This window comes from Limulus polyphemus, unplaced genomic scaffold, assembly GCF_000517525.1.
Source record: "Limulus polyphemus unplaced genomic scaffold, Limulus_polyphemus-2.1.2 Scaffold708, whole genome shotgun sequence".
Taxonomy (NCBI): domain Eukaryota; kingdom Metazoa; phylum Arthropoda; class Merostomata; order Xiphosura; family Limulidae; genus Limulus; species Limulus polyphemus.
This window is the reverse complement of record NW_013666318.1, coordinates 176,925-195,616: the sequence shown is the minus strand read 5'-3', so window position 1 is coordinate 195,616 and position 18,692 is coordinate 176,925. Positions and strand designations below refer to the sequence as shown.

The 18,692-nt window shown below is 32.5% G+C and overlaps 1 protein-coding gene across 4 annotated transcripts in view; it reads left to right on the top strand.

Moving 5' to 3' along the window:
* Window positions 1–17,842, top strand: part of LOC106460099 (alpha-catulin-like) — a 155,866-nt gene extending 138,024 nt beyond the window's left edge. For 3 of the 4 annotated variants that reach the window (XM_022386724.1, XM_022386723.1, XM_022386722.1), the window contains 6 exons: window positions 1,177–1,227; window positions 4,205–4,393; window positions 5,379–5,456; window positions 6,201–6,323; window positions 8,710–8,793; window positions 14,660–17,842. In XM_022386724.1, coding sequence (XP_022242432.1) covers window positions 1,177–1,227; window positions 4,205–4,393; window positions 5,379–5,456; window positions 6,201–6,323; window positions 8,710–8,793; window positions 14,660–14,806 — 672 coding nt within the window. In that variant the 3' untranslated portion in view covers window positions 14,807–17,842. The remainder of the gene's footprint in view (window positions 1–1,176; window positions 1,228–4,204; window positions 4,394–5,378; window positions 5,457–6,200; window positions 6,324–8,709; window positions 8,794–14,659) is intronic. The other variant, XM_022386725.1, reaches the window with a different exon arrangement.
* The last annotated feature ends 850 nt before the right edge of the window (window positions 17,843–18,692 follow it).

Below are 18,692 nucleotides of genomic sequence, written 5' to 3'. Positions count from 1 at the left end.
GTATTTGTTTAGACTTACTTGATCAACACAATTTTAACTAATTATTTGGACGTTTATGCAGACTTAATTAACCAACACAAGTGTTAAACTTTGCATAGATCTAGTTAATTCTAAGAACTTATTTACTTGAATTAACTTTTATTATAAATCAGAAGAACTGGCGACCCGGCAAAATAGTATTTTGTTCCTGGAGTCTACTTAACTTTGAACACTTTTCAACCATGTGCATATACTGAACAAACAGAACTGTTAACTCAGTAGAATTAAACGAATGCGCAGACTTATTTGAACGACACAGATACACTTAACCAACACAATTGTTAACCCGTTTTTTGAACGTTTCTGCGGACTTACTTAACTGACAAAACTGCGAACTCGATACACGAACATCTTTTTGAAACGTTTTAATACTTAAACGACCTTTATAACTTTGATATAAATATGAAGCAGAACCTATAGATGTTTACGTTTCTAGTTCACTGTTCTGGTGTTTTGTACAGATATTTAGATACGTCAGGATTCAGTGTAAAAGTTGACATGGTGAAATATTCAAAACTGTAAACTTTTACTTTAACTATTACCATCTTAACTTTGTATATTGGAATATAAGTATTTCAAAATACTAGTTTCTATGTTTTAATGTTCATCCTTTGAAGTACTATCTGAGTACTTCAAGATACTAGTTTCAACCTTTGAAATTTTTGCTATTTGAACTGGTATTTGAATTCTATTTGCTATAGAATTAATGGAAGATTTAAAAAGAGACAAAGTTAAATATCAACTAATGTAGTGAACCGAGTGTAGATTATAAAATTAGACTATATTTTTGTCGTTATTTGGTGGGTTTCGTAAATAAGATTCCATTATGTAAGTAAGAAAGCTACATAAGATATTTCCAAAGCCAAAACATTATAATCCAACTTTATAAATCAATGAGAAATATGAAGTAAAAATTAAAGATTTAGCACTCTTTGCTCGTGACGTGAATGTTTATTGGTTGTTTTTAACACTCTCTGCTCGTGACATAAATGTTTATTGGTTGTTTTTAACTCTCCGCTCGCGACATGAATGATTATTGGTTGTTTTTAGCTCTATGCTCGCGACATGAATGTTTATTGGTTGTTTTAACACTCTCTGATCGTGACGTGAATGTTCATTGGTTATTGTTTTTTCCAGAAGCAAGTCTCCATCACCAAACCGACTAAACCTGTAAAGGTAGAAGTGGAGGTACAACATATGTTTTAATATTCTATTTATTGATTAATTTAATAGGGTCAAATTTGTTAAACACAAAGTAACCCACATGGGGAAGTAATTGTCGAATGTATCTTTCATATTGACACACACACACACTAAACTTGTGGAATACATAACTTATAACATTTTCTTGTTCTCTTTTTTCCCCCTTTCTAAACAACATTTGATAATGTTGGAAACAAAATTAGAGTCTATACTTGTGAAATTATTAACAGTAAAAAGACAGCAAAACACATTAATTGATAATTTTTCTTCCTCTCTAAAACGTGTAATTTCAGTGAAGAAAAATGAATCCACGAATGACAAAGACATAATCTAGTCATATCTATACGTATTTTTCAAATTAAAAATGTATTTGTAAAACGAAATTAGAAATATTATATTTTATTCTTCGTGACTAAATGCTACTCGAGATATTTTATTTTATATATTTCATAACTAACTAATATTCAAATATTGTTGTGACGTTGCTCTCCCGTTAACTGTTTCTTTTGAATTATCAGGTAAAAATAATTCAACAATAGTTCACTTAAACGAAAATAATTTAATTTATTTCTTCTTTTAACTTTATTACAAACTAGAACGCTGTTGTAACTTGTAGACCTACGTTTTCAACCACTCTAAGTGTACTACACAACATAAAAACTAACTTCCTTGAACAAAATACCACGATAGATAACACAAATTCATCCATGAAACGTTAGCTCACTTTGTGTTTAACTTTAACTCAACTCTAGGTAAAAATTCATGGGAACGTCGTTAGATAATTTACATTTAAATATAATAGAACTTTACGTGACAATCCCTCAGCGGTAACTTTGAAGACTTATAACGCTAAAAACTTGGTTTCAATACTCATGGTGAAATCAACACAGATAATCCATTGGCTCGCTTTGTGCTTACTAACAAACAAAACATTACATCTTTATAAAAATACTTTATATTACACCTTTAGAACTTTCTAGAAGTTCTAAGCCTATCTTAACTTCCTTAACTTAATGTTATCATCAACGATCTGCAACTCACTTTAGCTAACAAACTTACAACAAATATACCTTACCACATTGCCCCTTCATGGATTGTGAATTACCTTGTACAATCCCGAAATAAAAATAAAACATTACATCAAATTTTCCATTCAACAAATATTTTTGGTGGTTTTCCACTCTACTAGAACTTTATGTCATATCCTTAGAACAAGACTTTAGATCACATCCTTGGAGTTTTCTAAAAGTTCTAAGCCTAACCTAACTTCTTGAATTTAGTGTTATCATCAACGTACCGCAGCTTCCTCTAGCAAGTCAACAACCGCTCCTTGGAGCTTACAACAATATTTTCTATTATTCGCAACTAAACGCTACTGGAGGTTTTTTTTATTCTCTTTTATTCGTGACTAAAGACTATTACATGTTTTATATTTTTTATTTCACATGACTAAACACTACCGAAGGTATAGGTTTTCTGTTCTTCTCAACTAACAGCTACTAGAAAGACTGTATCATAACAGATAATCAGAACATGAAACTGGACATTATCGAATGGATTTAAGAATCATCGTAACAGATATTTAAATCATGAAACTGGGTGTGTACAGCGTGGTGTAAAAAGCACCAAAAATGAAACTAAACGTGACAGTATGAGTTCAAGCAGCACCATAACAGGTGTTCAAAACAGAAACTAAATCGTTTAAAAAGCACCATAACAGATGTTCCAAACATGAAACTAAACGTGACAGTATGGGTTTAAGGAGCATAATAGCAGGTGTTTTGATAAAATTGTCAATTTGTTGACCAATGGTAGTTATTTGGCTTGTTGATTGAAGGAATACATTGCCGAATGATAAATGTAGAATTAATGGTAACACGTTAATGAAAAACTACATTGGTTTCAATGAAACCAAAAACATTCAAGTTTGTAAAGGGATAGATGAGTAAGGCTACACTCAGAGTATACCACAAAGTTAAACACTGCTTATATTTCCCTGCAATTTTATGTAACTAATAATGATAATCTAGTATTAACTCTTCTCTGTAAGGAGCGCTGACAAATTTAATAATAATGTAAAACCAATATATTGCAAGTTAATACTAATGGATCATAAATACAGGAGTTAAGGAATTATATTTTAATAATCAATTTCAACAGTACGTTTTTGTTCTACTAAACCATATGATATATATTAAGAAACTCATTTATTATTTTCAAACAGAAATGCCTATTCATCAAAATAAATATTGATACAAACTATCATAATAAATATTCAGTAAATTCTGTTTCTGGAAGTCAAAACTAAATCACAAGAAAAAGATTCTACTTTAGACAGCTAAGCCTAAATCCCAGGAAGAAAATACGTACAATAAACAGTGTTGCGAAACGCAGATTCTACTGAACATATATAATAAATTACGAATAACCACTACAGGAAGGAAGGAAAAACACACTAAATCACGTGATATATATATTTATCTCTGTGTTGGTACAATAATAAGGTGACAAACGTCGTATTACATGTTATATATTCACATTGGTCAATTTTTATAATAAGATATATAATAAAACTTTAATATTTAAGGAAAACTAAATACCCTTTACAAATAACTAAGACAATGATATCAAATGTAACAATACTATCTAACAAATGTTAATATTTAAGGAAAACTAAATACCCTTCACAAATAGCTAACATAATGACATCAAATGTAACAATACTACCTGACAAATGTTAATATTTAAGGAAAACTAAATACCCCATTTGTTAGGTAGTATTGTTACATTTGATGCCATTATGTTAGTTATTTGAAAAGGGTATTTAGTTTTCCTTAAATATTAACATTTGTCAGGTAGTATTGCTACATTTAATATCATTATGTTAGTTACTTGTTCCAGGTTGTATATTTCGAGTTTTATGTTGGCAAACTGTGATTTTTACTCAATTTTATGTGTAAAGGAAAAAGAAAAAATTGAAAAAGTTGGCTTGGAGATGAAAAACCTGACTTCGGAAATGGACGCAGAAACTGAGAAGCACCTTACGGGAGAAAATGACAGTGATATCGTCCGGAGGGCGCGAGGGATGTCCCAAATGGCTTTCTCAGCTTACCAGTTCACGAGGGGAGAAGGCGAACTGAAAACAACACAAGTGAGCATGTTTACTGCGAACCAGAGTGCTAGACAACGGCTGAGGATAGCCATAAATCGTATATTTCTTAACTTAACAAAAACAACATAACTACCATTAAGGATTTTTGTAGATTTATGTGATTCTTTTTCCGAGATATTGCTCTAGGAAAGCCATAAACGTGGTACATGGTTTTCTTGAAGCGCGTGCGGGGTACAGACCATCTGAAAATCAATTTGATATTTTGTTTTTACGAACTCGTTTGATTCTCAAATGATTTGGTACACCAACGATTTAAATAATCGGTGTTTTGTAAAAGGGACAGAAATGAAAGCAACCCTCAGAAGTCATTTTTAGGACGCAAGTTTTATTGTATGTAGATTTTTTGTTTGTTTGTTTTGAATTTTGCGCAAAGCTACACGAGGGTTATCTGCGCTAGCCGTCCCTAATTTAGCAGTGTAAGACTAGAGGGAAGGCAGCTAGTCATCACCACCTATCGCCAACTCTTGGGCTACCAACGAATAGTGGAATTGACCGACACATTATAACGCCCCCACGGCTGAAAGGGCGAGCATGTTTGGTAGAACGGGGACTCGAACCCGCGCCCCTCAGATTGCGAGTCGAGTTCTTAGTACTAATCACATTCCTTAATTCTACACAAAATACTGTAAAATATTTAGTTGAAGCTCTCTATGTCTGATTACTTTCAAAACATTTAAAAGTTAACAAGCTGAAAAACTTACTTCAAATGAACATAAACGTAGCCTATTTAAGGTTTTGCAATGATAATTGTTTTTATGTGCGATGTTTTTACTTTTATTTTAAGTGGTTTTGCTAATGTGAGATGTATATCGTAAATTTATATCTTAAAATTAAATCGATGATAAGCGTTATGAAAATGACTATGTAATAGAATGAGCTCAAGCACACCAGCTATTCAGAATGTAATTATAATTTTTATTTCGTTTTCATATTCGTTTATTCGTTACATTTTTAATCATTCCAGGATCTCTTCACTCAAGCTGAAATATTTGCTGAGGAAGCCAATAAGTTGTATAAGGACATACGTCAGTTCTCCTATCAGGTACTAAAAATAAATATTTTGGTTTTATTCAGGGCTATCCAATCTGTTTAAAATCTGGAGATCTATAAACAATACACTAACTAATTTTGCATTTTATGCTTGGTATATGGACTTAAGACTTCCCTAATCTCTTAAGTTGGACGGAGCTTGTGAACTATTGTGGGATTACGACCCAAAATGTCGATAAGAGCGAGAGTACCCAGTTAATGAAGTAATGCATTCTATGTGCTATAAAAGGTTGTTTCACAACATTTTGTACGACTCCTAGGTAGGCCGGCCGATATACTAGTTTATGGGTTAATTTTTAGTTCCAATTTATTCAAGAAGCTTGTTTTGATCACAAATTATCGATAAGCACTATTTAAAAACTATAAGAAAATACCTAAACGTTTTATACATGTACATACACTAAAACTCGTGTCGAAGAAAAGTTACACTGTTCACTATCTATACATTACTTCAAACTACCATAGTTAAGAAGGAGAATACTACTGCTTAGATATATTACACATCAATACAAAATTAACTGTTTAAGCAAAAATAAACGTAGTTATTACCATAGAATTGTAATCCACTCCTGAAAATAGGAAGACAGATAGGTAGATTTTCATAAAAGCTATCTCCTGGTTTATTTTATTCTTGAAAGTTGTTCTTCATAATTAATTTACTAAAATAGAAACAACTAGAGAAAAACATTTTAAACATAACCAATCTAAAAAATTTCAACGCCACCTATCATTCCAGGTTCCTGGTGGACCACAGAAAAAAGATCTTTTGGAAAATCTTGATAAAGTTCCAACTTACGTCCAACAACTGCAGTTTACAGTCAGGAGTCCTACCGTCGGAAAAGCAGCAACCTTCACTAAGGTACTGAGTGTTTATCCAATCGTTAAACTTTAAAATAACAACTTCTCTTAATTTACATCCATGATAAAATCATCAGCTAATGCTTTTCTTAGTGTATGTGCACGTGTTTACGAATAGCTTTTCTTTAGTCCTAGCTAAAGTTGAACGTAATGATTTAAAATAATTTAATACACGATCATTTGTTCACCCATGCACGAGTCGAGCAAATTGACGTTACGTCATATTCAGTGTCGATTTTTGTTAATTACGTAATCTTGATCTTGATGTTTAATAGCGCGTGAGACGGATGTTTGCGCTGTATTGGGTTCTTTAAGCTTATAACAGTTAACTGTAATTTATTTGAAAATATAAGTGTAATATGAACGACTTTTGAAAGCTAAAATGGATATTGAAATAATGTATTCAATTTAAGATCTCATGATTAATAGTCTAAAGATGTAGATTTTTTTTCAGGAAATGTTCTAGAATGATAATTAGTAAAAGTATATCCTTGCTTTCTGTTGGATAAAATGCCTATTATTTGAGGTCCCAGTTTTTAAACATGTATGTGTGTGAATGCGCGTATCAGTCAAAACCACAAGGCATTTTACACTTGAACTTGTATGAAAGGTTGAAAAAGAAAAGTGTTATGTTATTTATATATGTTGTCTATCTGTCTATCGAACTATCTATCTATCTATATATATATTATTATTTATAAACACACACATAGCTAATAGTACAGTCCTTAAGAAGTTCACCTTGGAACCTAATTAATTGATTAATCAGTATTCAACATGTCCTTCGTTATCTTGAACATGGACAATATATGACAGCATCGAAAGTTCATGAACGCTAATATTTTTTGAAAAATCAACCTGTACTTAATTCTATATTCTCATAAAGTTACCATTGATTCGTTCTCTTTTATTATATAACATTGCGTTTTAACTGAAGCCGCATATTGTCTATTGGATTAGTATTACAACTAGGGCTAGCTTCCACATAACACATATACCACCAACTTTTACATGCTTCTATAAATACATGTTAATCAAAAGGACATTATATGTTTCGTGTTGATATTATATGTCTGGACTATTTTCGTGTTGATATTCGAGTTCACGACTGACTAAATGTCTATCAGTATGTATTAAGTGACAAAAGTGAATATTTTGATGCTGGGTCTTCTCCATAAATTTATCAATTAATCAGTTATCAAGATTTCCTACATCTACGGAAGTAAAACAACACTAAACCTTTGTAAAATCCTTCTCATGTTTCACAGTTTCGCTTAAACACCATTGTAAACTCACCACAATATTTCACAGTTTCGTTTACACACTGTTATAAACGTTTCACCATGTTTCACAGTATCATTTACACCCTGTTGTAAACTTTTCACCATGTTTCACAGTTCCGTTTACACATTGTTGTAAACTTTTCACCATATTTCACAGTATCATTTACACACTGTAGTAAACTTTTCACCATGTTTTACAGTATCATTTACACACTGTAGTAAACTTTTCACCATGTTTCACAGTTTTACTCACATACAATTGCTTACATTTTTCAGCCTTTATTTCGCTAGTTCATAACATATTGTCTTATTTATTCTACCAATTTTTGAAATCCTTTGGAAAGTGTAAACGCTTGATTTGACAATGTTCGCAAACAACAATTATTTAGTTTTTGATTAGAACTTTTCCATGTAGAAATTGTTTTCGAGCAGCTCCATGCTAGTTCTTTCTTCAATAATATCCTGTATTTATTTCTGCTGAAGTTTTGGGTGCGGAAGGTCATGGAATAACACAGCTTTCGTGTTTGTGTGTTTTTCTCAGAAGTTCCTTGCTCTGATTACACTTTAAGTTCACAATTTATTGTATTTTGAGCCACAAACTTCGAAACACAGAAGTATTGAACGAAATACTTTTAAGCAATATTTTTATTTCAATAATTTTTCACACAACACATTTCCACACTCCGCTTTATTTTCTTATTTTTATCAGCTTTAAATAAGTTGAAATTTACAAAATTGGGTATGTTCTCACTTTACGGGTCACTCACTGCAATTAGCTTAATTGAAATTAGAATTAATGATTTGAAACAGTCGTAAAAAATTTACTGTATTATAATGAAAACATGTATCGATATATCAATTACATTTAATACACGTTTAATGGTATCCAGTAATTAATATACAATTATGTCTTAATATTACTTACGAAGCAAGTACTTGTTTTCATGGTAATTATATAACAACATATCTTTTGGAAAAAATGGTCCCCATTCTTACAAGTATTATTTAACAGACATATGGCTGATATTTTATATCTATTTATTTATTTGTTCATTTAATAAGAATTAAAATATTTGTGTCCGTTCCGAAACTGTTGTTTCACAGGTAGACAACGTGATTCAAGGTACGAAGAACTTAATGAATGTCGTTTCTAAAGTAGTCACTACAAGCCTTGTATGCGCATCAAAGGTAAGTTCATTTTGTTCTTTCCGAACACAAGTCCCTACCCACCACCCCTAAACAAAAATGTTACATATTTACCATATTTGAATTGAAAATAATGTTGTTTTATGTGTGTTTATTGATATAGCTGCATGAAGAAGAAATGCTTACAAATCTACAATTTTCGCGACTCCTCTACTTGTTTGTTTACTTCCTATAGCAGATAATTCTGGTCCTATAACTATTGTCCCTAAAACATCATGCAACTGATCATTTATTTTGCTTAATTGTGTGTTGTATCTTTAGTCTTACAACACTTCAACAACACGAAAGCACACAGTGTTCATCTTTTCCCTTATTACAGTAACATATAGAGAACAAGAAAACAAACAGCCAGCCTATACTAGATGTAAGCTAAGATTGAAAAGAACCTCGTCCTGTCGCATGAAAAACACGAGGGACTAATTCTTGTCTATATTGTTTTGTAGAACGTGTTTCAACATGAACAGTTTATTGTAATGAGGGACCAATTCTTGTCTATATTGTTTTGGGGAACGTATTTCAACATGAACAGTTTATTGTAATGAGGGACCAATTCTTGTCTATATTGTTTTGGGGAACGTGTTTCAACATGAACAGTTTTTTATAATAATATGTTGCGTGTTTCGACAGGACATTGGTCTGTCTTCTTCATACTCCTAACAAGACGGAACAATGTTCTTTCGAAACATGTAATATGTTCTTCCAAAAGTAAAACACTTCAGGATGCCTATAAGTCGTTGTTTGCCAACATATTTTTACGTTAGTATAATGTTCCTTTTCTTTTAAGTACGAATAGCTTGTACTCAGTTTACATACGAACTCTATTTCAAAAGTTTACTTGTTTTCTCAAAATAGCTGACTTTCTCTCTCTTCCTTAACATTTCAAATTAGTTAGAAAAACAGTTTGTTACGACACCAGTTTGAATTTTGTTTGGCAGTGAAAATGTTACTTTTTCTTTATCAATGTTAACAAGCGTACTCTCTCTTTTAGCAACATTTTGGCCATAATCCCAATAATATCTGACAAGGTTAAACCAGCTTAGAAAATTTAAGTTAGATCTAAATCCATATATTAAGCTAACAGTGCAAAATAATTTCTAGAATAGAAATATATAATAATTAAAATTTAAAATAATAAAAAAATATATATTAAACATTCTCATCAATACTGTTAAGAAAAGTAATATCAAATAAAGAATGGGATATAACTTGTTTACATACACATAAACACTGGTGGTTTCCTTTTTTACAATATTGCAAATTTCATATTTCTTGAATATAAGACTTTGATTACGCTATATTAAAACAATCTTGGAGCCCCACCATCTTGTTTCATTATGTCGCCTTGTCCGATCATGTTCTGAATACTGTGTATCTTGACGATAGCCATGCAGCGTAGTTTTCCATTGTAAGCATCTCTGTCGTAAGGATGTCATGTGTAAAGCACACTCTTCTTCCCTGTAGCTTTTCATCAGCCACCTAACATACGAGCACGGCGGTTTCCCAGTACTCGTTTCAACAGTTCAATTGCAATATAAATTCATAGGCGTTGTACGAAATAGCACGAATGCCCGTTTCATTCTTACATGACGAATGCGACTGAACAAAAATAAAATGTCATGTAAGCACAGTGTGCACACGTGACATGTGTCACTTTTCCAGACGAAGACCTTTCTTGATTATTTTGCATACTGTTACCTAGAGCACGTGGACCGTTTTTTCAGTGAATTTTGTGTTCATAGATTCTCAGCTGTTACAAGACGTTACACTTTACTTACCACGGTTGGGGTACGACATATTGCAGGTTTCTTTGTGAATGGTTCCGAACCGCCAAATTGATCCAGATTCCTCAATTTTCCAATGTGAGTAAGTAAAGGCACAACACGTCTTGAAAATTCTAAATCTCTGATCTGAATACAGTGTATGAATATTTTGCGCCTGAAAGTTTTGTTACTTACCCTTCCAAATCGTATAAGTTTTCTTTGGAATCACACTACCTACGCCACGCCAAGCAATGCCAAAATGTAATTCCAATATATTCCTTTCCACAGTGGCTTTATATTGGGTGTGTTTGTCACGTGAATTTATTATTAGGATATTCAGATTGTTTTAATATAACGTACTCATTTTCTTTAGTTAGTACACATTCGAATATATATTTTGTAGCTTGCATGTCTTAAAAAGTGATCCATGAACAAATAAGGATGTTGATGTGAATTTAAACATATTTAAAAATGTTGCTACACTCTAAGGAATTACAAAAAAAAAAGACGTGGTTGGGGTGGATTTTTAACATAAACACCCGTTTTTATTGGCAGAGTGAGAATTCACACCTTTAAAGGTGTAAATTTAGAACAAGTAAATGTTCACACTCTTGCTAAGTATGTAAAGGTGTGAATTCAAAGATGGCATGGAAGTCATTTAAGTAGGGTTTGAAGATTTTAAAAATGTTTTAACAGAATCATCTAGCGGTGCATCTCGCATGGAGGGCAAGATTTCAAACAAATTATGGAAAATATACTTGTATTCGTCGTTCCACACTTAAAATTACATCATTGTTGAAATGTATTCCATAAAAACTTATATTTATTTAACGTTATACATAAAAAATTAAATTATAGCAAACTTTGGGTTGGTATCAGCGCGCTAAGATTGAAATCATTAGTGCTTTTGAATTTCCTGTATTTTTCTGGGCATGACAGTGCACTCGTAGCCCTCTAGGAGTAAAGTCAAAATAACTCTGAATAAAATAACTTTGATTTAATCTTATAGATTTAATACAAGTGTAATTTGTTTTCTATTTTTAGCCAGTCACTGTTCCTTGACCTCGGTTAACGTGGTTTCATATAACTGTCAAATCTCAGATTCGAAAAGTCACAGACTAGTAACCTAAACATGTAATTAAAGCAATTGTTTTGTTCTTTTTAACGGGTTAAGCCAATGTGGCTTCCATTTCATCAGAGATTCCCATAGAGATAAAACTTAGCTTGGTGATCTTGTCGATTGCAAAATGATTTAACTAAGCCTACGCCATCTTGTTCCACAAAATATAATTTTCTATCATATGTAATATTTTATGTCAAATGAAATATAGAATGATAAAGCAATTAAAAAAATATCAAGACTTAAACTGTGGCGGAAGTTTTGTTTCTTTAAAACTCATTACATAAAATACATATTAGATAAAAATTTTAGTTTCATAAAATTAGACTCTATAGGTAATTCTTAGAAGAATATCGGATGATATAAAATCAATAGTTGAAACTTACAACAAAGTTAAACGAATTGAATTGTTTCTTAAGAACATTTCAATGAAATCTTTTCGTAATTTGAAAACTTCGAATTCATGCAAATGTCACGTATAAAAATGAGATATTTTATTTGCAGAAGCCTACATAATTTGTCAAAAAGCTTTTGAAGTTTCAAGCTACTTCATTCAGTAAAAACAGTCATACAACAGTTGCATCGAATCGACACACCGAGCGTTGAAAAGTTAAGCATAGTTTTATGAATAGTGTTGTTATGAACTTTGTTTATAATGTTGCAGTTTGTCTAACTCACATGGTAGCTGGAGAGCGCATGACAAATCCTATAAATATGTAGATTATGAATATGACGTTCAGTGAAACGTCGATAAGTTAAATAAAAATATAGTCGAAGAGATAGTAGGAAAAGTTGTTTTCAAGATAGAGAGTTGAATCAGTCAGTGTAGTATTTGGATCTGTGTTTCTATCGAGTTACTTCATTGTACAAGTAAGTTGATTTGTTTTACATTATTTAACGTAGGTCTACAACAATTATCTGTAGTGTACAAGTGTTCAATCTCGTAGAAACGTTAAAGAAGGAAATAAAATAATTTATTATCATCGTTACATGGACTGGACGTTGAAACGTTTTCACCAGATAATTTGAAAAAAATCACCAACAAAAAAAAGTTACAGCACTATTATAAAATTTAATAAATATAATTGTTTAAAACTCTTCAAAATATTTACAGTTAATCTCACTTGTAGGAAGTGTGTCTTCTTAAAACATACTACTATTTAATAGTTCGTAATTGAACTGTGGGTTTTATATTATTACAATTAAAGAACAACTTTTCAAACAAAAATTAATGTAGCGATGGCTAATACCAATCCTTCAAAAAGAATGACAAAATTTCTGTAATAAAGCTAACTTCAATGATAACATCGTTTACACTAGAATTATGATTTTTTTTTAAATACTACACGTTATTAATCTAACCTATATAAAAGCCAGTGTGTGTCACGTCATGCTTGATTTCTCGAATTAGGAGAGATCATAAAAACCAAAATGTGTTTCTCCAGATACAATAGTTCGATTACTGCCTGCTCATTACGATTGTAGTGACAGGATGAGAGAGGGCCTTGAGGGGTGGGGGCGTGAAACCTTATAAGTGTAGTGCGTGCTGGTATAATTAGCCTAAAGTAAAGACGTAGTTTGGGATCACCTAGCCTAGAGCCAAGTGCATAAAATTTATCATGAAAGTAAAAATATCGATTCAATTTTAAATTTAAATCGTTTCTGAATTAAGCTATTTTCTGTTATATCACCAACGTTATTAATAAACAACAAACCTCTTTAATCAATAAAGACTCTAAACTAAGAAATCAACAAATATCTTGCCAGTTTTGTTGTCTATACGTTTCATTTTATACTTTCAGTACATAGATTAACAACAATATTAGGTTATAATTTTGTTGTTAAGCAACATGCCATAAAAGCCATTGTTGGAAGGTAATGTTACCAAAACGCACTGGCTTTTCTATATATTAGTAGTTGTTACGCTAACTGATGTTTACCAATAATTAATCTATGAATATACAATGAATTCATTTCATGAATGGTCTTAATTTTTATTGGCTCATAAACGAATTTACCGACGTTTGACTGCCTCGACTGCACTTTTCCGCTTCTTTGTTGATCAAGCTTGTTTTCCCATAATTTATTTATTTCAGTTAGCAATGAAATGTGACGTTATGGTATAGTATGGTGTAGGGGTGGCCCGGCATGGCCAGGTGGTTAGGGCACTGAACTCGTAATCTGAGGGTTGCGGGTTCGAATCCCCGTCACACCAAACATGCCAACCTCCGCTTTTGCCTGGTCCCAAGTCCAGGAAGAGAAAGGGGAGGGTTGGGCGCCGGGCTAGCAACTCCACCCCGTAAAAACCAACCTACTACAAGTAACTGCAACAACACCTTCCGTTGGCGAGGTGTTGTTGCGGCCCTATGCACCACTGGGAATTTACAGGAATAAAAAAAAATGGTGTAGGGGTGGGGTGATAATACATTCCCCGTCATAGTAATACTTATAAAAGCGGATACTCCGTTTGAAGCCTTATCCTCTCAGTGAAATTGGTTGACATCATTGTTTTGGTTTTTGAGTTATCATGTATTAAAAAAAGATGCTAGAAGAAATTCAAACTTTTTTGCTATGATAGTTAAAAACATTCCTAGAACTTGTGACTCAATCATTATTTAGATACTGTTATGAAATGAAACATTCTATAGTATTGCACAGTTCTTATGATCTGTTTATGAGATATATAAAATGCCATTTCGATTAACAATCCGAGCCATCCCTACATAAGCAGTGCTACCACCTGTCTGATAATATAATTTTGTTATAAAGGGTGTGAATTCTCATTTTCTAGGTGTCGCTCGTGTATCGGTATTTCATGCTTATCAATGTTTAACGATATTAGGTTTCATAGAAACCTTAATGTTAGAGTTATAAGTATTTTATTATTGTAAGTAATTCATTCTCTGTTGGTAAAGAATAAAGAACAACACGGGTATTCTGTACCTAATTCACTTCTTTATACTTTCAGTTTAACCTCGAATTCAGAGGGTCTTCCAGTTGGTCCAGAAGTGCCTCCTCTTACCATGGAGATCCTGATGAATGTGGATATGGAGATGCAACTGGTGGTATGCCCCCTAGAAGTGGAGGGACTAGCTCTTCTGATCCGAACATCTGACAATTAGGGTTAGGCCCTCGACGGGCCAAAGGAGACTCACGTCGAACTCGGGTGTCTTTCTTCACGCTTCTAGGAGCGAAAAGGAGAGAATAATATAACTCTTGTGCAGGAGAGTATTGTAATTCTCGAACTTAGGTGATGAGCAGGAAATATAGGCGCGTGTACTGTTTCTTATACTTACAAAACACCGATCCTAATTATATTTAAAGAAAGAAATTAAGATGATTCAGGAGACTACTGTTTTACTTTCCACCTATGTTTTTCATTGATCTTTTATTTCTAAACAAACATTCTTAAGCCCCGTTAATTGATCCTATTTAATCTATTCACGAAACAAAAGAAAAACCGAAGTAATTATTCGTGTGACATTACAAGAAATATTTTCAATACAGACGAGACAAAGAAAATTAACACAAAACAAACATTTCCTAAAGGAAAATTAGTGATTAACTCAGTTTGTGGCTGTCTCACTGGCTTAAAGCTTATTACCGATAAGCCAGAATGTAACATAAAACAGTTACTGTCTCTTCAGTATATTAAGTAACTAGATACTAGATTTTTCACTTAGAATTTACCAATAGGTGTTTCAATAAACGTGTACAATTACAAAAAATGAAAGAAGCTTTAAGTGTTTAATGAACAAATATCTGATTTTCTATCGACAGTTGACACGTAGACGTTAAAAAACATAAATATTTATCCGTAAGTATCAGACCTAAAAACAGAACAATCAAAATAATTTTTTTGTAAGTTCTTGGTTTGTCATAAAGGCATGAAAAAGTTCGTCTGTAAGTGTTTGCCACAAAGGCACAGCACACAGATATAATTGTCTATATGTTTTTATTATAAGGCCATAGAGCACAGATATGTTGATCTGTAAGTGTTTGCCATAAAGGCACAGCACACATAAATTTTCACCTGTAAGTGCTTGTCATAAAGCCATAGTACACAAAATAGTGCATAGAAATTTTCACCTGTAAGTGCTTGTCTTAAAGCCATAGTACACAGAAATGTTGATATGTAAGTGCTTGTCATAAGGCCATAGTGCACAGAAATGTTTATCTGTAAGTGCTTGTCATAAGGCCATAGTGCACAGAAATGTTTATCTGTAAGTGCTTGTCATAAGGTCATAGTGCACAGAAATGGTCAACTGTAAGTACCTGTCATAAAACCGTAGTGCACAGAAATGTTGACCTGTAAGTGCATGTCATAAAACCGTAGTGCACAGAAATGTTGACCTGTAAGTGCATGTCATAAAGCCGTAGTGTGCAGAAATGTTGACCTGTAAGTGCATGTCATAAAGCCGTAGTGCACAGAAATGTTCATTTCTAAGTGCTTGTGTTAAAGGTAGAAATGATTATATGCAAGTACTTGTAATACAGACACAAAGAATGAAGTATTTGTTTTTTATTGCTCATCAGCCACAAAATCATCATCTGTAGACGTTTAACATAAAGAAAAAGACCAGAGATGCGAGTTTGTAATTTAAGTTTTTTTTATACAGACACGATAAACATAAATATTAATACTCGGTGACTGACACATGGATAAAATATTTATCAGCAGAGTTTTAATATATAGTCTTGCAACTGAAGAGCATCATTAACAAAGACGTTATATAGCTACGTGTACGATAATTCTGAATTATTTCTGCTGACACTGATATATTTATCATGATGCGTTCGCCAGATCAGATTGTATTTTAAAATATACAGTAAACATTCAATGTAATTATTGACCTCTCTTCCTCTAACAGAAAAGGTGTATTGAAAACTGTTGAGTATAAGACAAACCTCTTCATTTTACACTCCAGTGGGTCAGATGTAAACTAAAGGGCTTATAGCGCTACAAAACTTGGTTCGATCCCGGTTGACATTTGGAAATCACTAAGGTACTAAGATTAGTGGGTGTTGTAACTGGTTGACAGGCAATAAGTAGAAGGAGCTTCGATTAATAAGAAAGATAGTTTTGCTTTTACATTCTTTCCCATCCCTACTTAATTTGACGTACGCTAGATTTTTTTGAAGAATGTTTCTGTTATAGTGCAATAATGTTATCAGTCACCATGCTTCTACTAAGTGAAGCTAGTAGAAAACTTACACTCTTTTAATTATTGAAGATGCTTAATGATTTTATTTCCTATTACTTAATCGTCTGCAGTTTAAAACATATAATTTCTTACACTTAGTTGTGACTGAAACCTGTACAAAGTAAAGAATGTTTGCTAACCCTAAAAATCCAAGAAATGAAGGAAGGTTGGTAACACTAAACCTCTACTAACCCTAAACCCCTATATTATGAAGAACGTTTACGAATCCTAAAACCCCAGAGGGTAAAGAATAGTCATTGCCATAAACCATCTACAAGATAACGAACGTTTACGAATCCTAAAACCCCAGAGGGTAAAGAATAGTCATTGCCATAAACCATCTACAAGATAACGAACGTTCAATAATATTAAATCCCTACAAGTTGAAAAATATTCACTGACACTAAATCCCTACAAGATAACGAATGTTCAGTTCTACTAAACCCCTACAAGTTGAAAAATATTCACTAACACTAAATCTCTACAAAATAACGAACGTTCAGTAACACTAAACCCTACACGACGAAAAATATTCACTAACACTAAATCCCTACAAGATAACGAACGTTCAGTAACACTAAACCCTACAAGTTGAAAAATATTCACTAACACTAAATCCCTACAAGATAACGAATGTTCAGTAACACTAAACCTCTACAAGTTGAAAAATATTCACCAATACTAAATCCCTACAAGACGAAAAATATTCACTAACACTAAATCCCTACAAGATAACGAACGTCCAGTAACACTAAACCCCTACAAGTTGAAAAATATTCACTAACACTAAATCCTTACATCATGAAATATGTTTATTACCCTTACCAACCATTAGTCCCTACAAGATGAAGAATGTTTACTAACCTTAAATCTACACCTCTACAAGATGAACAATGTTTACTAACTCTAAACTTGTATAAGCTTAAGAATGTTTACTAACCCTAAACAAGCTTGAAGGGTCATATTATCTGAAACCATGCATTTCCTGCTCAGCTCCTAAAAGTATCGGTTCTGCCTGACTCCTAATCTGCTATAATGTTTTCTGTGAGTACAAAGAAAAAATGACGCAACTTCTACATAAATTGTATTAATGTGAACCTTGTTTAACGTACTCTGAAAGTTTGCGAAAAATTAACACTTCTCTGTGTATTTAAACGTCACAGTCATTATTCTTGTTAATTTTAAAGTTTAACCTTAAATTCATTAATACATCTCAACTCTTCTTTAGATAACCTAGAAAGATGTTCCTTACTATTGCTGTGTTCATATCACTATTCTGTTTCTAGGTAGACAGTTACTTTATCTTTACATCACTTGCTTTCGTTGTATAAATGTAGTATTTGAGGTTCAGTCATTTCTTGAAAAAACGTTTTATATTTTGCGTGAAATCGTTTAATTCTGATAAAAATATTCTAGCGTTTTCCTTTGTCTTCAAGATAAATACTCTCTACACAACACCCACTTCAAATTGCGTAAGAGACATGATTAACAGCCGACTACTTTACCGCCATCTGTAGACCATTACAGGAAACACATAATTAATCTTTTGACAGAAATTAAGGACGAAAACTGCATCTCTGCATATATGCTTCGGTGTGAGCTTTGTTTCACCAACGTATTGTGAGAATTAATTTTCTGTTCTATTGCCGTACTGAGAAAGATGTTCATAAATTATATATATATATATATATATATATATATAGTAGGAGAGTTAGGTAGTGAGTGGATCTACCAGCAGGTAACAAATATGGAGTGCACGTGTGGAGTGATAGTAGGGTAAATAACGTTAGGTTAGTA